A 22,046-nucleotide genomic window follows, 5' to 3' on the forward strand; every position below is an offset into this window, starting at 1 on the left:
TGGCGCTTCCACTAGGCGATCCTAGGCGGTTGCCTAGGGCGGCAGGATTTGGGGGGGGAGGGCAGCCACCCTCGGTGGAAATTCGGCAGTGGGGGGTCCTTCTGCTCCGGGTCTTCAGTGGAAATTCGGCGGCGGGTCCTTCACTCGCTCTGGGACCTGCCGCCGAAGTGCCCCGAAGATGCGGAGCGGAAGGACCTCCTGCCGCCGAATGCTCAGAGGAGGAGCGCTGCCGCCTAGGGCGGCAAAAACCGTGGCGCCGCTCCTGTGAATACCCACTTCGTCAGACACATGCTCCAATACGTCTGCTAGACTATAAGGTGCCACACGACCCTTTGGTGCTAACCCAAGGTGAGGGGGTCTCCTCCCATCCTTCAGGTGAGTTGATCCCCTCAGGAGTGGGTCACCCACAAGCCCCCATGTGATGTGCATGTGCCTCTCCCCACCGTGGATTCCCCCAGCCCCCATCCTCACAGTGGGTTCGCCTCCCACTTCCCGATGTGTGTGCACCCCATGCACACGTTCATCCTGGGTGTGAGTACCCCAACCCCTGAGTGTGCACATCCCCCCACCCCATGGGTCTCCCCGCCGCACTGTGCACACCCCCCCCACCCCATGGGTCTCCCCCCCCACTGTGCACATCCCCCCCACCCCATGGGTCTCCCCCCGCACTGTGCACATCCCCCCACCATGGGTCTTCCCCCCGCACTGTGCACATCCCCCCCACCCCATGGGTCTCCCCCCCCAACACTGTGCACATCCCCCCACCCCATGGGTCTCCCCCCCCCCACACTGTGCACATCCCCCCCCCGCAGGTCTCCCCCCCAACACTGTGCACGTTCCCCCCCCCCCTGTGTACATCCCCCCACCCCATGGGTCTCCCCCCCGCACTGTGCACATCCCCCCCGTGGGTCTCCCCCCCCCACTGTGCACATCCCCCTCACCCCATGGGTCTCCCCCCGCACTGTGCACCCCCCCCCCCCACTGTGGGTCTCCCCCCCACCCCATGGGTCTCCCCCCCGCACTGTGCACATCCCCCCCACCCCATGGGTCTCCCCCCCCGCACTGTGCACATCCCCCCCCGTGGGTCTCCCCCCCCAACACTGTGCACATTTGCCCCCCACTGTGCACATCCCCCCCACCCCATGGGTCTCCCCCCCGCACTGTGCACATCCCCCCCCCCGTGGGTCTCCCCCCCAACACTGTGCACATTCCCCCCCCACTGTGCACATCCCCCCCACCCCATGGGTCTCCCCCCGCACTGTGCACATCCCCCCCCCACTGTGGGTCTCCCCCCCCACTGTGCACGGTCCACCCCACCCCATGGGTCTCCCCCCCGCACCGTGCACATCCCCCTACACCGTGGGTCTCCCCCCCCGTGCATGTCCCCCCGGGCCCGTGAGGGGATTGCCCGGGAGCGGGGGCCGCGAGGCAGCGGCAGGTAACAACGAGGCCAGGCACCAGGCGGGTGCGGCGGCCCCGTAGAGCGGGCAGAGTTCGCCCCCCGCATATAACCGCCTCGCCAGCCGCGAGACGTTCGGCGGGAGGGGGGGGTCGAGGGCGTGGCTCCGAGGGGCGTGGCTCGGGTGGCCGCAGCCGGGCGGGCACAATGGAGGCGGTGCGGTGAGGTCATACATGACGCAACATTCGCGGAAGCGGCCCCGGCGGGGTACGGTGGCCGGCGGGGCAGGGCCAGGTGTTGTCGTTTCGCGGTAGCCGGAGCCGGCCCGGCGGGACCATGTCGCTGCTGCAGTCGGCCTGGGACTTCCTGGCGGGGCCCGGCTCCCTGGGAGCCGCCAGCCGCGACCACAACGACTTCGTGGGGCAGACGGTGGAGCTGGGGGACATGAAGCTGCGGATCAAGCGGGTCATCGCCGAAGGTGAGGGGGGCAGGGCAGGGCAGGGCCGGGCCGCCCACCCGCCGCCGCCGCCGCCGCCTCCCTGGGCCGGGCTGGGCCGGGGCCTCCTGCGGGGCAGGTGCTGGCAGCCGGCGGGAGGGGGCCCCGTCCGGCCCGGCCCGGCCCGGGGAAGGAGCCCGGCTGAGGGCTGGGCAGGGTCTGGGGCAGCGGCTGGCGGGGATTCCCCGCTCCTTTCCCAGCCGCGGGGAGCGAGGCGTCGCGAACGGGGCTGGGGCAGCCCGGGGCTGCTCCCTCCTGGCCCCGGCTCGGAGCGCCGGCTCGGGGCTGGGCGCCGCACCCCCGGGGCTGGGTCGGCTCCGCTGCATCCCTGCCCGGTCGGGGCCGGCCCCGGCCCCGTGTGCCGGGCGCTGCACATCCCCCCCCCCCATCCCGGCCCTGCTCTCCCGTTCGGGGCCGGCCCCGTGTGCCGGGCGCTGCACATCTTCCCCGCCCCCTGCTCTCCCGGTCCCCGTGTGCCGGGCGCTGCACATCTTCCCCGCCCCCTGCTCTCCCGGTCCCCGTGTGCCGGGCGCTGCACATCTTCCCCGCCCCCTGCTCTCCCGGTCCCCGTGTGCCGGGCGCTGCACATCTTCCCCGCCCCCTGCTCTCCCGGTCGGGGCCGACCCCGTGTGCCGGGCGCTGCACATCGTCCCCGCCCCCTGCTCTCCCGGTCGGGGCCGACCCCGTGTGCCGGGCGCTGCACATCTTCCCCGCCCCCTGCTCTCCCGGTCGGGGCCGACCCCGTGTGCCGGGCGCTGCACATCCACCCCCCGCCCCTGCTCTCCCGGTCGGGGCCGACCCCGTGTGCCGGGCGCTGCACATTGCCCCCCCGCCCCTGCTCTCCCGGTCCCCGTGTGCCGGGCGCTGCACATTGCCCCCCCGCCCCTGCTCTCCCGGTCCCCGTGTGCCGGGTGCTGCACATCCCCCCCCGCCCCTGCTCTCCCGGTCAGGGCCGACCCCGTGTGCCGGGCGCTGCACATTGCCCCCCCGCCCCTGCTCGGCCGGGCCGGTTCCGGATTCGGCTGGGTTAGTCTTATGGACAGGGGCGGCTCTAGAAATCAGGCTGCCCCAAGCAGCACGGTGCGCTGCGCCGCCCTTCCCCGGTCCTGCGGCGGGTCCCCTCTTCCCGCGGCTCCGGTTAAGCTCCCGCAGGCATGACTGCGGCAGGTCAACCGGAGCCCGGGACGAGCGGACCTGCCGCAGGCATGACTGCGGCGGGTGCCGTGGTCCCGCGGCTCCGGTTGAGCTGCCGCAGTCATGCCTGCGGGAGGTCCAGCCGAGCCGCAGGACGAGCGCCCCCTCCGCAGTCATGCCTGCGGCAGGTCCACTCGTCCCGGGGCTCCGGTGGACCTCCTGCAGGCATGACTGCGGCAGGTCCGCCGGCCCAGCCTCCCGCCCTCCCCGGCGGCAGGGGACGCCCCCTACATTTTGCCGCCCTAGGCACCAGCTTGTTTTGCTGGTGCCTAGAGCCGCCCCTGCTTATGGAGGAGCAAACTGCGAGATAAGGGCTCCTCTCTGTACGCAGCATTGCTAGAGACTGCGCTGAACCCCTCACAAGTCCGAGCAAGGTGATAGAGCCGTGGCTCACCCGCACAAATAACCCATCTTTCCCGGCCTCCTGCTCGGCTTCCCCCGGTCCCTTCCTCTTCCAGAATGGAGGCTGCCTCCGTTTCCAAGTTTTGCCTTTGGCATATTGCTGTTAATACTTTCTCTTTCCTACCCTCCACATCAGCAGGGGCGGGGATATGCCCTTAGATTTGTGGGACCGGGGTGAAATGTGGAGTTATCTTCTTTTCTGATCTGAACCCCCGGTCTGGGCCGTTAACTGATTGCTTGTGGTGTGCAGAATTATCTGGTCACAAGATGCTGGCTTCCTTTACTTCCATATGGTTGCTAAAATATGTTAAATGTTTCTCTGACATTTCATTTCTGTAAAAGTATTTGCTGTTGTGGTAAAAGGGATGTTATGCCCTTGCAAATGGGATGAGAGGATGCAGGATCTTGAGAGAGACAGATCTAATAGGAGGAATATATATAAAGAAGTGGTTCACAATATGAAAACGTTTGAGACCCTGACCTGGAGACATGAGAGAGTTTGCAACAAAAGCAACAGTTTTAGCTGCTCGATATCTAATCTGCAAGTGTGTATCTTAACTTCCTTTTACACAGTAGAAGTATTCTAAAATATTTATTAAATCTAGTGGTGTGTAAGTATGAATATTTCTTTCCATTCCTGATTACATCTAACAAAAAATTGCACCAAGGCTATAAGCTAGACTGTTCTATACCTTATTACTTGTTAAGCTGCTCAGTGCAAAAAAAAGTACACTAATGTAACTATTTTAAACATTCAAGCCAGGATTTATGATTTGGTTCTAGGAGTTAACTTGTCTATAGTGCACACGTAGGACTCGTTGTTGTTGTTGCATATATTTGTGCAGTTTTCATTGGAGTCAGTGGAAATTGTATGTGCGTATTTGAGGCTGAAATGTACCTGTTTTATTAATATTTTTTTTTTACATTTAGCACCATCTATAATGTTCCATATATGTGGTGTGGAGGAGTTAAGATATCTCAGAGAAAGTTCTGAAGGATAAAAATTGGAATGTAAACATCATATAAACTTTCATGTTGTTTTCTGTTGGAAGAACAGAGTAAAATGCTAATCTGTCTTCACTTCATGATATATTTTTAAATCTGCTTGGTGAGTTTATGCAGGTTGCTGCTGCTGATAGTGTGTATTGCAGTAGTGCCCAGAAGCCCCATGTGAGGCAAGACCTTTTTCACAGTGGAAAAAGTTCCTAAATTATAGGTTTGCACTGTTATAATTGTCATGGATCTTTGTAGTAGAAAGTTGCAGCTTTCCAAGGTGACTGTTTTAGTTGTGTGTGCAAGTGTGTATATATAGAATAATTTCCTATAGCTGAAAGCTGTCTTCCTCCACCACCTTATTACTCAAATTGGCAAATTAGATCTTATTCTAACTTTTAGATCACTTTTGGCCTTAGCCTAAACATGGAAAATACAGTGGAAAATTAGAATTTTTGAGGTAGTGATGACAGGCATCTGAAAACCAGGCTAAAATGTAAGCTCCAATTCAACCTTTTACTTTGCTACTTGTCAAACAGTGTTGTCATGATTATTTGTCAGAGTGCAACATAAATATGTTCAGTGAGGGCTCACTGAACATCAAACTATCAAGTTGTTATGGCTGGTATGTATAATTTTAATTGGGGATAAACTCATCAGTTTGCAGGGAACAATACAGGAGAATTACAGGAAGAAAGACATTTGCAAGAGAACATAAAAACGGCCATACAGGGTCAAACCAAAGGTCCATCTAGCCCAGTATCCTGTCTTCCGACAGTGGCCAATGCCAGGTGCTTCTGAGGGAATGAACTGAACAGATAATCATCAACGGATCCATCCCCTGTCGCCCATTTCCCAGCTTCTGACAAACAGAGGCTAGGGACACCATCCTTGCCCATCCTGGCTAATAGCCATTGATGGACTTATCCTCCATGAACTTATCTAGTTCTTATTTGAACCCTGTTCTAGTTGTGGCCTTCACAACATCCTCTGGCAAAGAGTTCCACAGGTTGACTGTGCGTTGTGTGAAGAAATACTTCCTTAGGTTATGTTAAACCTGCTGCTAGTAATTTCATTTGGTGACCCCTAGTTCTTGTGTTATGAGAACTAGTAAACAACACTTCCTTATTTAATTTCTCTACACCAGTCATGATTTTATAGACACCAATCATATCTCCCCTTAGCCGTCTCTTTTCCAGGCTGAAAAGTCCCAGTCTTATCAATCTCTCCTCATACAGAAGCTGTTCCATGCCCCTAATCATTTTTGTTGCCCTTTTCTGAACCTTTTTCAATTCCAATATATCTTTTTTGAGATGGGGTGACCACATCTGCACACAATATTCAACATGTGGATGTACCATGGATTTATATAGAGGCAATATGATATTTCTCTCTTCTTATCTACCCCTTTCCTTTCCTAAGGATTCCCAACATTCTGGTCACTTTTTTGACTGCCGCTGCACATTGAGTGGATGTTTTCAGAGAACTCTCCACAATGTCTCCAAGATCTCTCTCTTGAGTGGTAACAATTAATTTAGACCCCATCATTGTATATGTATAGTTTTTAAGGCTAGACTTGCCTTAAGTGGGCTTCACAAAGAGGTCTGCTTCTGAGTTGCTTTTAATTCCAAAATTATTTTAGGAAACTCTTATTTGGTCTTTTCTAAACTCGTCCAAGAGCCAAATGGCTGCCAAACATCCCAGAAGACATTTGCCCTTTCTTTGCAGAGTGCACAGATTTCTGCTGCATAAAGTATTGTTGGAATACACTCTCTTGTAAATGCTTTGATGATTGTAAGCATTTTCCTCTCCTGCTGTTACCACATTTAAATCAGGAATTATTTTCTGTCCTTTGAACTTTCCCCTGTTTCATTGCCTAAATCAGGATTGATTTTAGCTCTGAGATTGTGTTTAAGAGGCCTCCTGTTAAGAACAAACATAACTGTGGTCAATTAGCTTTCTATTCAGTATTTACAAATAAGGTTCCTGACTTTTTTTAACCAAGTCATCTTCATAGAATCATAGAATCATAGAATTCAAGATCAGAAGGGACCATTATGATCATCTAGTCTGACCTCCTGCAAGATGCAGGCCACATTAGCCGATCTACCCACTCTTTTAGCAAGCGACCCCTGCCCCATGCTTCGGAGGAAGGCGAAAAACCTCCAGGGACACTGCCAATCTGCCCTGGAGGAAAATTCCTTCCCGACCCCAAATATGGCGGTCAGCTGAACCCCGAGCATGCGGGCAAGACTCTCCAGCCATACCCTCTGAAAGAGGTTAAGAATATCATATCTTGTACTATTTCCTATTAAGACTCCTAGCATCTAAGTGCCCCCCCCCCCCGCCTGCATTTGATTTTTAAGTCACCAATCTAACTCTTTTCAGTGGCAGTTAGATTAGGTACTTTTTTGTTAGAGTTTATGGTTCCCTCTGTTTGCATTAAGTAGGAATTGAGAGCACTAAGTACCTCGTAGAAAGGGCTGAGAACCCTTGAATGATTTGGCCCAGTATTTTTCATTTTGCCATTTGGATAGCTTACTTTAGATGATGATTTTGAGCATAAATATGAGACTTCACGTGAGTGTATGGTTTCTGTAGCAATTCCTTAGCTTATCCTCCAGATCCTGAAGCTGACCACTTCAATGACATTGATTTTACCAAGAAAGACAAGTTTCAGGTTCATTTGAAAAACTATGAAATTAACCTGTGTGTTTCGTTGTTGTTGTTTGTTATGGACCAGGACCCCATTGTGTTAGGTGCTATACAAATGCAGAACAAAAAACAAACCAAAAAAGCCCCAGCACATGCTCCAAAGATCTTAGTGTCTAAGTATAAGGCAAAAGACAACAGATTGATACAGACAGATGGGGGACGGTAAAAACTGTTTCCTGGAAGAAGACTGTACATTTTTTTTCTACAGAAACAGCTCTGTGAATTCAGTCTTCATAAGTACTAAATACTAAATTGCTCAGAGCAGGAACAATTATGTATAAACCTTTACTGATTGTTTTCAGAATTTCTTCCACTGGTGCTGGCTACATTGAGTGTGAGAAATTATGAAAATCTATAAATGTACACAAGACATAATGGATTTGGATTAGATGATCTCCTGAGTTCCCTTCCAACCTTAATAATCTATGATTCAGGTACCACTTATCTCTGAGCCATGCAACTGTCCTGGATCTTTTTGCTGGAGAGCAGACTGCTGCACTTGTGTGGAGTCCCACTGATGCTGATGGGGCTTGGAGTGGATGCAGCTTATCCACAAATATTTGCACATGGGAGGATGGAGGCCTTCTTTCTGTATTTAAAATGCTTTTTCTCTTTTCCCTGTTTCCTTGTGAACAAACTACACAATCAGAAGGGGAAATTAACTGCCCAGGGCAAAAAGTGATACTCATTAGATAAAGTGCTTTCAAATCCCAAAAAGACACTGAGAAAATTAGAGCTATTTTCCTAATATTACAGTAAATGTAGGTGGTGATGCTTATGGTTAATTGCAGTAGTGGTGAGAGGTCTCAGGAGGTCAGGGTACCATTTGCTAGGCACTGTCCAAACATACAGTAAATGGCAGTTTATGCTACACTTAATAGTATATTCAAAAACAAAAAGGCAACAATGTGATGTTTTTAGTGTTTCTTTAACTGTATCCTAAAGAATTTATGGACTGCATAGTTGTTGAAGTATTAGTAACACCTTCTTCTTGAATGTATTCAGTAGTATATTTGTGTGACCGCGGCTGACTTGCCTCCTTGTCAAAAAAAAAATACAACAATTCAGCTGTTCATAAATGATTTCAAGTCTTGTGTTGACAAAATTAAAAAATGGAAGTATAACAATACACTAGCAACAGAGTAAATACATGCTTAATATGAGCCATGTGAGCTAAAAACTGATAGTTCTCAACTAGGATGACCAGACGGGACGGTCTCGATATTTAGGTGTTTGTCCCGCATCCTGCTGGCAGCACTTGCCTTTTTTTTTTTTTCCCTCCACCGGTGGGACCACCCCGCCCCCATGTGCCCTGATATTTTCGTCCTCTTGTCTGGTCACCCTATTCTCAACTGTTCTTTAGAGGTGAAAGAATAGAATAAGACAAATGTCTCTTCTTTTGAAATTTTTGCAAATTCTTAATTTGTTAGATTGCTAAGAAAAATACCCATAGAATTTTTTTATAGATGGAAAAATTACAGTTGGCAGGTTTATGATGTGTTTAACTGCGGTCGGAAGCTATTGGGGTAGTCTATTTTTGAAAATATTTTGTTGTTAGTAGGTGAGATTTTGAATAAATTACTTGAAAACTATTCCTGAGTATTTAATTTTGAGATTAACCAGTAGAATATGTAATTAGCTTCTTAAACCAAAAAGGCTACTTCTAAACCCCTTTTGAGCCAGATACATACCTTTGTACAGCACCTAGCACAGTGGGGTTCAGGTCTGAGGTGGGCCTCCTAAGTGCTACAATAATACTAATTTTCCACTCTGTGCAGCTGATGAAGTGGGTTCTAGCCCACGAAAGCTTATGCCCAAATAAATTTGTTTGTCTCTAAGGTGCCACAAGGACTCCTCATTGTTTTTAATAATGCAAATAGTAATATTTCAAATTAATTTTTATGCCAGAATTACTATTTTATTAAAACTGTTTTCCATCATAGGCAAATGGCCCGCTGAGCAGTACTTGCATCATTTGGAATGTTAAGGTTAAAATTGGCTCCACTGTTAATTTAAAACAAACAAACAAAGTCTGGGAAGTACAGACTTTAATCTTTAAAGCTTCTATGTGAAAAGGAACAATGGCATTTTCAATGCAGGTTCACCTTCTATGAATTCTGTGAATGTTTTGTCTCAGGGAAAATGCTTGTATGGCAGCAAGGATACACCTACTTTGTGTTAAATAGTCTTGCAAGATGTTATCAGATTGTGTATACCTCTCTTCATGGCCTGCTCATAGTGTACACTGCTCTTGTGTTGGTGACTGCTCAAAGGAGTAATGTAACTTGGAACGGCTAGATTCCCTCCAGATCCACAAATACCATCATTAGTGGTGGACCTGGTGATAACTAGGATGCTATGGTCTTTTGCCTAATAGTTTACAGTCTAGATTTTAACTTTAATGTGGCTTGTTTTGGGGGCAGCCTTACTGAGAGAGAGCTTCGTGGTGACCATACTCATAGTGAAGGGCATGTTGACAGCTTGTTCTGTAACGACCACATGATCTTTGAGTGCCTGACGTATCTGGTGTAGAGGCTTACTCCTGTGAAACCCTATTACTTTGCTTTTCTAGCTGCATTCAGTGTGTGGGTAGCAAAGAGAAATATGCTAGAGCCCTGGTCTCTGAAGTACTGTTAGGTGGAGTATTTAAAGGAGTGGAGCAGAGACTAAGGCACGGAAATGAATATATCTGGACAGAGCTCATCAGGCTGAGGGGAAACAGGAAATCTGTGGGACCTTTGATTTTTTTTTTTCCTTTTTAGTGGCAATACAATACTGCAGGAGTGGGAGGGTAACAAAGAATAAAGGCATTTTTATGGTAATGGACTCTGAGGCCCTGCCTTCATGAACATCTGAAAGGATTAGCACTAGTCTAGAAAACCATTTATAAACAGAATTGTTTAGTTGCCAGCTTGGTTTCAAAAATGTGTTTATCCAGCGCCTCATGTTGTGGGCTGGGAACGCTGTGTTGTGAGGCGTAACATTCCTGTACTTACAGCGTGCTTCTCCTGTAAAAAGAAATGCATGTTAACAAATGTCATGCTTTTCAGCAAAAAAGGGAGGTCAAGAAAGTTGAAATTCGGTATGGACATTCCAGCATTGACTTTCAGATTGTAATTGTTTGAAGTCCCATTGAAGTCAGTGGGAGGTATTAGATATTCATCATTCTTGAAAATCTGGCAGTTGCATAATTACGGACTTAAAAGCCTGACTGTAGGTCCCTAGGTCTGATTATCTTGATGTGTCTGGTGTATGGCATGAGCTGGTGCTGAGAGAACTTAATAGACCTGTTACTATATTAGTAATATTGGAGGGTTTGAGTTACCGTTGTGCCTCTGTAGTGAGGGTGCAGACCATAGGAAATCTATAGGAGGGACTTGAGACAAGTTCTAGGATTGGGTCCTCGTTTATAGTTTGGCCAACAAACACTGAATCATATGCCTCCAGGTGTTAAAATCCTTTCTCAGGTGAGGTTTGTACTACAAACTTACATTGGTGTAACTACGTCGTTCAGGGGTATGAAAAGTCCACACCCTTGAGCAACGCAGTTATACTGACCTACAAACAGAGGTGGAGTAATTATGCAGACAGGAGAGTGCTCTCCCATCAGCATAGAACATCTTCACCTGATGCATCACAACAATGCAGCTGCACCAATGTAGTGCTTCTAGTGTAGACCTGCCCATAGCTACCTCCTCTCATGGAGATGGTTTAACTATGACAACAGGAGAAGCTTGCTGTTGGCGCAGTAGCATCTTCACTAAAGCGCTACAGTTTACAGCAGCACCGCTGCAGCTTTTTAAGTGTAGATCTGTCCTCTGTTGGGTTCCCAATAGGCGGCTTACTGTGCCAATTTATGGTGTACATCCCATTCTCCAGTGAAAGCTCTTGAGGCAGGATCAGTTGTATGGTGTAAAATCATTCATAAAACAGGGTAGACTGAATTAAATCAATTTGTGTTCTGCATTTACTTTAGTTATTTTCCTAAAGAAAGGATGATTCTTATTAGTTAGCAACCATTAAAACATGTTGTTTGCAAATAAATAGAGTCTTTACACTAAATGTGTTTGCTTCTTTTTGCTTACCAGGATACACTGTATCTGGAAACATTTATTTAAGCAGTTGCATAGTTTAACTCACATTTATTTAGAGTATTAAATTTTACATTTTTTATTGTTAAGATATGTACCATTCACCATTTTCTATTTATTAGGTGATTAATTTTTTTTACTTGCAATTTGTATCAAACTCTAGCTGGATTCAAGTATCAGAGGGGTAGCCATGTTAGTCTGGTTCTGTAGAAGCAGCAAAGAATCCTGTGGCACCTTATAGACTAACAGACGTTTTGCAGCATGAGCTATTCACCCACGAAAGCTCATGCTGCAAAACATCTGTTAGTCTATAAGGTGCCACAGGATTCTTTGCTGCTTCTAGCTGGATTGAAATTTGAAATTCAATTTAAAATACACAAATGGCATTTTAAATAAAACTGCCTTAAATGTGCTGGATACATAAACTTTCTTCCTTATCAAAACATGTTTTGCCTTTAAAACTAACTGATTTTTTTAAACAAAGAAATTATTACTTTTAGTAAATGAAGTCACTGCAACCTTTAAGACTTCAGAGCTAGTAAATCTTGTCTTCTCACACCTAGTTTTATTCATAGATTGGAAGAGTAAAACAAGCCTTTATTTAATTTATTCCCAGTTGGTTTCTTAACTTTGGATGAAGTAGTCATTGAATTTAAGTAGTTGAATGAAATGAAGAAAATATTTTCTCAGCACCTGTTTGAAGAAGCTTCTGCTGTTTAAATCTTGTTTGGCATGTCATCAAACTCGGGCTTCAAGTGCTTAGCCAGTGACTTCCACCAGTTCAGTGTTTTAACTTTCTTTTAAAGCTTGGCAGCAAACATGTACGGCTTAATATTATTTTTTGTCTAGTTTAAATGATTTTAATAAATTGTCATGAGGCCTTAATATAGGCTGTCACTCTAAAATTTAATTTGATTAATAAACCTGTATTTAAATAAAAAAGTCATTTCAATAACAAAATCTGATGTTTAAAAATATTTTTAAAAATCAGTTTGTGTACATCCTGCTGTAAGATACTTCATATGAAAAAACCAAAACAAATACTGCATCACAAAATAGAAATGTTATGAGTAGGTTTTTGCAAATCAAATTGGCACATCAGTTGTCTGAAATAGTTTGCAGAGTAATCTACAAGTGAGTCAGTGGATCTACAAAAAGTTAATTTGACAGTAAGGCGTTCAGAAGGGTTCAGTTGCTTAACGCTTGTCTACTTCTGAAATGCTTCAGCTACACTACTGTGGCACTCTAGTGTAAATGCTAGTACGCTGAAGGGAGAGCATCTCCTGTCGGCAGAGCTAATCCACCTCCACAAGAGGCAGTAGTTATGTTGACGGGAAAAGCCCTTTGGTCAACATAGCATTGTCTACGCAGAGGGTTAGGTCAGTATAACTGTGTTGGTCAGGGGTGTGGATTTTTCACTCCCTTGAGCGATGTAGTTATACCGTTGTATGTTTGTAGTGTAGACCGGGCCTTACAATGCATAACATTTCACTAAAATTCCCAGAAAATGCGTTCTGTATTTGGAACGTGTGTGAATTTGAAGGGGATATACTATATTAGTCATGCATAGAAAAGATTGAATTCCAACTTTAAGTGCAGATTAGTCATCCAACCTATTTCTTGTGTTAGTTGGATGTCTGCTAAAATGATCCCAGTGAGGTGGCGGCTGATGTTGACACTAGATCGTCATTTTTAGGTTTGCATTCTCAACTCTGAGGTGGAGCAGTTGATCCATATGACTGACCATTTCAGGCTCCCTGCAGCTCAGGAACAATGATGTCACTGGGTTAAACTTGTGTGTTTTAAGATATTTGTTCACAAACATGAAGTTTAGAAATGGACTTCAAGTTCTTGCATCGTTGAGCATCTCTTGTGTGATGATAACATTCAGTTCATAGATAAACTGTTACAGGAAAACGCATTAATAAACTTAAAATAGCCTACAGCATGGTGTTTGATTTGTAAACCAGCAGACTGACTTGTTAACGCTCATAACTTTGTTTTGTACCAAGGTGGTGGTTGCACTAGGGAATTCCATAAAAAGGTTCTTACAGGTGCATCTCCACCAGTGGTAGCAGCAGTGGGAATGCTAGTGTAAATTAAGTTCTGGAGGCTGGTAGTGAAATCTCACTTTGTCTAACCTCATGCAAGGACTTGAAAAACACCAGTGTTCACAGAAGCCTTCTTTATACTTGTGTCACTGTTGCTAACCTAGACCAGGGCACAGATTAAGTTGGGGATAACTTGTTATAGTCACACAGAATGTTGAATTGCTTTATTTGCAAATCTCAGTGCAATTTTCACTTTGGGGAGGAGGTACTCTACTACCTCCATTTTATAGTGCATACACAAAAAGAAATTCTGAACAACTTAAGGAATATTTGCAGTGCCTTAGTTTTAAGAAGTAATTGCAGACATCAGTAACTTAATTGTACAGTTTGCATGGGGAAGTGTCCTTTACTTGGGATATCCTGGCTGCTGAGGTTCTTCAGTTGGAAGAATTATGAAATCTAATGAAACCTGGAGAGGAGTTGGGTAGTGAAAATGTTTTGAGGGTGTCTTTCCGATACACAGTAAATTTAAACCACACTGTCAGCCCAAAATTTGAGAGTGAGTGTAATTTTTTTTACACAGGTTCTTGAAATCATAAAATGTTTTTCCATCTTAAAAAGGAGGGAGTAAGCTCATTCCGTCTAGTTGATTTTTAATGTTCTCTTGCAATGTTTGCATTCCAAACACAGAAAGAGCAAGTGATACTGACTAATAGGCGTTCTTGTTCAAGATTAACAAAAAAGCAAAAGCTTTGGGTTTTTGTAAAGGTTTAGTTTTTAAATCATGTAAAATATTAGCACCTTATGTAAGGGCACAGTTTCATGAACACAGCTTTTAATCTGACGTGTCGGATTGCTTTGTTCTATAAAAACAATGGTTTTATATGTTAATTAATTGCTAAAATATGCTGTAAACATGAAATCCAGACCATTTTAGTGAAATAAATTAAAATATTTTTAGATCTTTGAATCCCCAGAAAACTTGGTAGTTCTTCATCCATATGTACGTGTTTTAAAAAATTCTCCTCTCCCATTGTGTGAGAGAAATACCATGGAAAACAAACTAAACACAGAATGCTCTCAAATGCACAGAACAAACAAACTGGAACGTACATTCTTTCTTCGGCTACAGTGATCTTAGGTGATGTAACAAGAGCACGTGTTTTTCAGACAGGAGTATCTTTAAGTTTGCGAAGTTCCTTCAGTGTCATATAGAATGAAAAGTAAATCCCCATCAGAAGAGAAGCGTAATTTTAGTTTTCAGAAATGTCTACAGCACTTATGCTGTGAGACAGCTAGCACTTCTGTGTGTTTATACACAGGGGCGGCTCTAGACATTTCACCGCCCCAAGCACGGCGGCATGCCGCGGGGGGCGCTCTGCTGGTCGCTGGTCCCGCGGCTCCGGTGGACCTCCCACAGGCGTGCCTGCGGAGGGTCCACTGGTCCCGCGGCTTCGGTGGACCTCCCGCAGGCGTGCCTCCTGGCGACCGGCAGAGCGCCGCCCTGCGGCATGCCGCCCCAAGCACGCGCTTGGCGTGCTGGGGCCTGGAGCCGCCCCTGTTTATACACACAATAAATTACAGTAAGTTACTTTCAGTTTTGTTGTATTTTATAGGGGAATAGTTGGTGTTGGAATGTGTGTGGGGAGACACAGTGTTAGGTTAAGAGGGGAGGAGGATTTTAAATGGGAGAGGATGAAGGTTAGAAGCAAAACTGGCAGGGAGCTTGATCTTGAGTTGCTGAAGGGATGCAGTGGTATAAGTCTCTCTCGATTCAATTCTTCTAACTAGTTTAGCAAATGAGGAAAGTCCAGTTCCAGAGCTGAAGGATGTCATGGAACTTTAAAGGCTTCTTATAGCTGCTGCGTTTGTTCCCCATATGGAGATGAGAGACAAGGCTGCTGAGCCTGATGCCCTGGGCTGGTATGTCTGGTCTGGGACACAGGACTTGCAAGACCCTGTCTTTGTTTCTCTCCCTGGGCTATAGCTGCTTTGGGAGATATTGTGACACAGGGTATGAGTTAGCTTTATAACGCACCTTTTTGCCATGGACCACATAAGCTCGTCTGTGACCACGTGAAAGGGGGCTGGGAGTGGGGGTGGGAAGCAGTTTTTCTACCATTTTCTGTCTCTTCAGCTTTTCTGACAACCATTTTAGGAGCTTGTTAGGAAAGGGACAGAGTGGCTGGGAAGTGGGGAAGCAGAGGCCATGCAGCTGTATGAGATGCAGAAGGGGCATCAGTATTACTTGGGATGAAGCTAGGGAAAGCTTGTACAGTGTGGACAGCACTGAAATGGGTCCAGAGCATTGTCCTACACTACACTGCAGGGGGTGGTGGGTGGGTGGCAGTGGTTCAGAACAGTGTGGATATGTGACTGTATCGCAGTTGTTCAAAAAGTGAGAAAGCACAGCTAGGGTGGACGCTGAACCATTTGGGCTTTACTTAGTGCTGCCTTAGTGGTTCTCGCCTCCCAGGTAGACCTCTTCCTTTATGAATCCCACCTGCACGTGAAGAAGATTACCAATATGGCTGCAGCCTCTCACCTAGCAAGACTAGAGAAATGGGCAAAGTCGAACTCATTGTCTCTTTCAGATCCTGTGGGCTGAATCCCCAAAATACAACCTGCCAAGTCTTTCCTTACTACACTCTTCTTTGCATGCGTGCCCACACACAGGCCTGGTCTACACTTGGACTTTAAGTCGAATTTAGCAGCGTTATTTCGAACTAACCGCTCAACCGTCCACACCAGGAAGCCATTTAATTCGAACTAGAGGGCTCTTTAGTTCGAATTTGGTACTCCACCCCGACAGGTGGAGTAGCGCTAAATTCGACATGGCTAGCTCGAATTAGGCTTGGTGTGGATGCTAATCGAACTTAGTAGCTCCGGGAGCTATCCCACACTGCACCACTCTGTTGACGCTCTGGACAGCAGTCCGAGCTTGGATTCTCTGGCCAGCCACACAGGAAATGACCCGCGAAAATTTGAATTCATTTTCCTGTCTGGGCACTTTGAATCTGACGTCCTGGTTGGACATCGGGGCGAGCTCCGCAGCACCTGCAACGATGCAGAGCTCTCCAGCAGAGGAGTCCAGGCAATCCCAGAATAGAAAGAGGTCCCCAGCATGGACTGACCGGGAAGTCATGGATCTGATCGCTGTGTGGGGCAAGGAGTCTGTGCTCTCGGAGCTGCGCTCCAGCAAGCGGAATGCAAAGACCTTCGAGAAGGTCTCCAAAGCAATGATAGAGAAAGGATACAGCCGGGATGCAATGCAGTGCCGCGTGAAAGTCAAGGACCTAAGACAAGGGTATCAAAAAGTCAGAGCGGCAAACGGACGCTCCGGAGCCAAGCCCCAGACATGCCGCTTCTACGAGGCACTGCATGCCATTCTAGGTGGGTCTGCCACCACTGCCCCACCAGTGACGGTGGACTCCGAGGACGGAATAGTGTACCGGGACAGTTCCTCCTCGATGTTCGCCGATGGGGAAGATGAGGAATGGTCTTTGGAGGACGGCGCAGGCGACAGCGAACCCACTCCTGCTTTCCCTGACAGCCAGGATCTCTTCATTACCCTCAGAGATCCCCTACCAACCCTCCCCTGCCGTTAACCCGGACTCAGAATCAGGGGAAGGATCAGGCGGTAAGTGCTATAGACGTGTAAACATTTATTTTTTATTAAATATGTATAGAAAAAATAGAAACACTATATAAAAAATTGTAAATATTAAACTATATGAAAAGTAGGTCCACACAAAGAGGGATTGAAGAAAAATCCTCTAGCGACAATTCAACGAAGGTGTCATACAGTTCCTCGAAAAGCCTCCGCAGGAGGTTTCTTGGGAGAGGTGCCTTGTTGGGCGCTCCGTTGAAGCAAACTCTTCCTTGCCAGGACATCCAAATATACAGAGGGATCATCGCCTCCACGAGCATTGCTGCATATGGTCCTGGTCGGTGCAGCGCTTCCCTTAGCATCCTCTCTGGGCACGGGTGACCCGCCTCAGGGTGATCTCGTTCTGGAAATACTGCATCTAAGTAGGGCAATTAGTGTATTGTTACTATTGTTAATGGTTTAAAATTAGGTTGCATAACAATGACCCTCGCCTAACAGCCACGTGCTAGAGGCCACAGAGAACAAGCATACATTGATCTTTCCCGTGCACTGGCGGGAGGGGCTGCAAAAGGCTCATCCTTTCTGCTTTCCACATTGCCTTTAGCAGGAGAGCACAGCTATCCACTAACTGATAAGCATTATCTACTGTAAGGCTTACCAGGACTGTCTGCAAGATGGATTCAGCTGTCTCTCCCCGCTTGTCCGCTCTCCTGTGCAATGGCGCCGCCAGTGAGAGCGTACTCCGAAATCTCGAACTAGTTCTGAGATCTCGCGAGACTTGGTGCCCTGTATAGTCTTGCTCTCTTAAACTGACTTGACTGTGTTTACTGTCCGCAAACCTGTATTTGTTCAAGGAAATCACTTACTTTTTCGCATCACACAGCTTCGGCTCTTTCCCGGACTGCCCCGGCATCCCCCTCGCAGAGGCTGGCTCAGATTAGACGGCGAAAGAAAAAGACTAGGGACGAGATGTTCCAGGAACTGATGGCCTGCTCCAGAGCAGAGGCGGCAGAGCAGAGACAGTGGAGGGAGACCCTGTGTCAGCAGCATCGCACACACATCGAACGGGAGGATAGGTGGCGGCAGGAAGACCAGCAGGCGACTCAAACGCTGCTTGGTCTAATGAGGGAGCAAACGGACACGCTCCGGCGCCTTGTAGATGTTCTGCAGGACCGTAGGCAGGAGGAGAGAGCCCCCCTGCACTGCATCTGCAACCGCCCTCCAACGCCAAGAAGTCCTGTCCCCCCCTCACCCAAAGTTACAAGAAGGAGGGGCGGTAGGGGCCGTCAGAACTGTCACTGCACCGCAGCAGAGCGCTAATGTACAAGACACCTCTCGCGCTCTAAATTTGTAGAAGTTCTTCCCTTACAGGATCACCCAGTCCCAAATCCAAGTTTCAACCCCCCACTGTGTATAACATTATTAAAAGCGGTTTGCTGTTACTCACTGTTTCCGTCACGTTTCTCGTGTCAGAAGACTTTGTGTGTGTGTGTGTGTGTGTGGGGGGGGGGGGATTTTTAATTGCAGTGCATAGCCCACATTACCAGGGTACAGACTTGGGGGCAGGGTCAACTGCAGGGCACACACAGACTGCAGTCACTAGTCACCAGGGTCAGTCTGTGTGGTGTATGCTGCCCCGGGTGATTCGTTGATGTGTATGCTTGTCCAGGGTCCTGGCGCCTGCCATCCCCGAATGTAAAGGCAGGCTGGCCTTTCCATGCACTTCGACCGTAGCCACGAGCCTCTCCGCTGCCCTGAGCCCCAAAAAGAGCCCTCATCCAGGGACAGATACTCACCCTTCCCCCACACCCCTCACCCCTTCCAACGCCCAAACCCACAGCCGTCATGCAAACCCCTATCCAAAGACAGCACCCCTCGCCCCTTCCTGCAAACCCACCCATTCCTGCAAACCCACCCCTACATACACAACCACTGTAAACCGTCCCCCACCCCACAGACCTATGTAGGAGCAGGAGGCTGTCCGTCCTGTATTGGACAAGCGGTCTGTACATCAGTGCACACCGAACCCAGCACAGTATGCTTCCATGTTTCAACCCAGGAACAGAAATGCAAAGTCAACGAAAGATTTATTATTAATTACTGTTACATTTCATTAGTTTTAAAACGTGCTTTGGAAGTGGGGGAAACTTGGAGAACCGGGTTTGTGAGCTCAGATCTAACTCGACACATACAGACACAGGCCCATGATCAGGCTCTCTTAAAATCAAGTGGACAGTCACAGGTTACCCTGCTCTGCGAGGAAACTAGCTTTCAAAGCCTCCCGGATGCACAGCGCTTCCCGCTGGGATATTCTCTTGGCACGGGTGTCTGGCTGATCGTAAACAGCAGCCAGGCGATTTGCCTCAACCTCCCATCCGGCAAAAAAGGTCTCGCCCTTGCTCTCACAGAGATTGTGGAGCACACAGCAAGCAGCAATAACTACGGGGATATTCTTTTCGCTGATGTCCGAGCGAGTCAGTAAGCTCCGCCATCTCCCCTTGAGACGTCCGAAAGCACACTCCACGACCATTCTGCACTTGCTTAGCCGGTAGTTGAAGAGTTCCTTCTCACTGTCCAAGGCGCCTGTATAGGGCTTCATGAGCCAGGGCATTAGCGGGTAGGCCGGGTCCCCGAGGATCACTGTAGGCATCTGCACATCCCCAACCGTTATTTTGTGGTCCGGGAAGAAAGTACCTGCCTGGAGGCGTTTGAAGAGACCAGAGTTCCTGAACACACGCGCGTCATGAACCTTGCCCGCCCACCCGACGAAGATGTTGGTAAAACGTCCCCTATGGTCCACCAGTGCTTGCAGCACCATTGAAAAGTAGCCCTTTCGGTTAATGTACTCGCTGGCCTGGTGGGCTGGTGCCAGGATAGGGATGCGAGTCCCATCTATAGCCCCACCGCAGTTTGGGAATCCCATCGCGGCGAAGCCATCTATGACGACCTGGACGTTTCCGAGAGTCACTACCTTTGAGAGCAGTTGCTCAATGATTGCGTGGGCTACTTGAATCACAGCAACCCCCACGGTAGATTTGCCCACGCCAAAGTGGTTCGCTACTGACCGGTAGCTGTCTGGCGTGGCAAGTTTCCAGAGGGCTATGGCCACTCGCTTCTGCACACTCAGGGCTGCTCGCATCCGTGTGTCCTGGCGCTTCAGGGCAGGGGACAGCAAGTCACACAGTTCAAGGAAAGTGCCCTTACGCATCCTGAAGTTTCGCAGCCACTCTGTTTCATCCCAGACCTGCAGCACTATGCGGTCCCACCAGTCCGTGCTTGTTTCCCGGGCCCAGAATCGCCGTTCCACACCATGAACTTGACCCATTGCCACCATGATCTCCACGGCGCGGCGTACCCTGCTTTGTGAGAGGCCTGCGCCACTCTCCTCACCGCGCTGCCAGAGCCTCCTCGCCCGATTTCTCAGCAGCTGACTGTGGAAGAGGTGGACGATAAGGTGCGAGGAGTTGACAACGGCCATAAGTGCAGCGATGATCGCAGCGGGCTCCATGCTCGCAGTGCTGTGGCGTCCGCGCTGTAACCGACCAGAGAAGGGCGCGATCAGATTTCCCGCCGGCGCTTTCAGGGAGGGAGGGCGTGATTGATGGTTCAATGACGACAGTATCCCAAAACCGCCCTTGACACATTTTTTCCCCCAGCAGGCATTGCGAGCTCTACCCAGCATTCCAATGGGCAGCGGGGACTGCGGGAACTGTGGGATAGCTTCCCACAGTGCACCGCTTCGAAAGTCGACGCCAGTCCCTTTAATGTGGACTCAGAAGTTCGAATTAGTGTATTTAGTGTGGATACACAAATTCGACTTCATAAGGTCGAATTCACAAATTCGACTTAAGTAGATTCGAAATAGTCTTGTAGTGTAGACAAGGCCACAGAGACTAGCTTCAGTCTCCCACCTGCTATGAGTCTGAAACAGTGGGTATAAAATGAAAGCCTGTCCATGGACCCCTTGCTCTCATGGACTTGCTCTCACAGATATTGACCTCCCCATCTTAATTCATCCTTGTTCATCATTTATTCAGTGGGGAGAAAGCTGTCCACAAAATGTAAGCCTGTCATATCAGAGCTCCTATTTCCTCCTTCATAGAATCATAGAATCATAGAATTCAAGATCAGAAGGGACCATTATGATCATCTAGTCTGACCTCCTGCAAGATGCAGGCCACATAAGCCGATCCACCCACTCCTTAGCAAGCGACCCCTGCCCCATGCTTCGGAGGAAGGCGAAAAACCTCCAGGGCCATTGCCAATCTTCCCTGGAGGAAAATTCCTTCCCGACCCCAAATATGGCGGTCAGCTGAACCCCGAGCATGCGGGCAAGACTCTCCAGCCAAACCCTCTGGAAAAGGTTACATCATACCATTGACCCATTGTACTATTTACCAGTGTGGCACTTAATTGACCTATTGACTAAGCCCGTTATCCTATCATACCATCCCCTCCATAAACTTATCTAGCTTAATCTTAAAGTCATGGAGGTCCTTCGCCCCCCACTGTTTCCCTCGGTAGGCTGTTTCCAGTATTGCACTCCCCTGATGGTTAGAAACCTTCGTCTAATTTCAAGCCTGAATTTCCTGACTGACAATTTATATCCGTTTTGTCCTCGTGTCCACATAGCACTGAGCTGAAATAATTCTTCTCCTTCCCTGGTATTTATCCCTCTGATATATTTAAAGAGTGTAATCATATCTCCTCTTATCCTTCTTTTGGTTAAGGAAAACAAACCGAGCTCCTCAAGTCTCCTTTCATACGAAAGGCCTTCCATTTCCTCGGATCATTCTAGTGGCCCTTCTTTGTACCCGTTCGAGTTTGAATTCATCCTTCTTAAACATGGGAGACCAAAACTGCACACAATACTCCAAATGAGGTCTCACCAACGCCTTATATAACGGGACTAGCACCTCCTTATCCCTACTAGAAATACCTCGCCTAATGCAACCCAAGACCGCATTAGCTTTTTTAAACGCCACATCACATTGCCTACTCATAGTTCATCCTGCGATCAACCAGGACTCCTAGGTCCTTCTCCTCCTCCGTTACTTTCCAAACTGGTGCGTCCCCAGCTTATAACTAAAGTTCT

At 48.2% G+C, this 22,046-nt stretch overlaps 1 protein-coding gene across 2 annotated transcripts in view; it reads left to right on the forward strand.

Moving 5' to 3' along the window:
• The first annotated feature begins 1,666 nt into the window (after positions 1–1,666).
• The window catches only part of GAK (cyclin G associated kinase), a 119,472-nt gene continuing 99,092 nt past the window's right edge, over positions 1,667–22,046 (forward strand). For both annotated transcript variants that reach the window (XM_045022218.1, XM_045022219.1), the window contains exon 1: positions 1,667–1,877. In XM_045022218.1, the coding sequence (XP_044878153.1) occupies positions 1,736–1,877 (142 nt within the window). In that variant the 5' untranslated portion in view covers positions 1,667–1,735. The remainder of the gene's footprint in view (positions 1,878–22,046) is intronic.

Source organism: Mauremys mutica, chromosome 6 (genome assembly GCF_020497125.1).
Source record: "Mauremys mutica isolate MM-2020 ecotype Southern chromosome 6, ASM2049712v1, whole genome shotgun sequence".
Taxonomy (NCBI): domain Eukaryota; kingdom Metazoa; phylum Chordata; order Testudines; family Geoemydidae; genus Mauremys; species Mauremys mutica.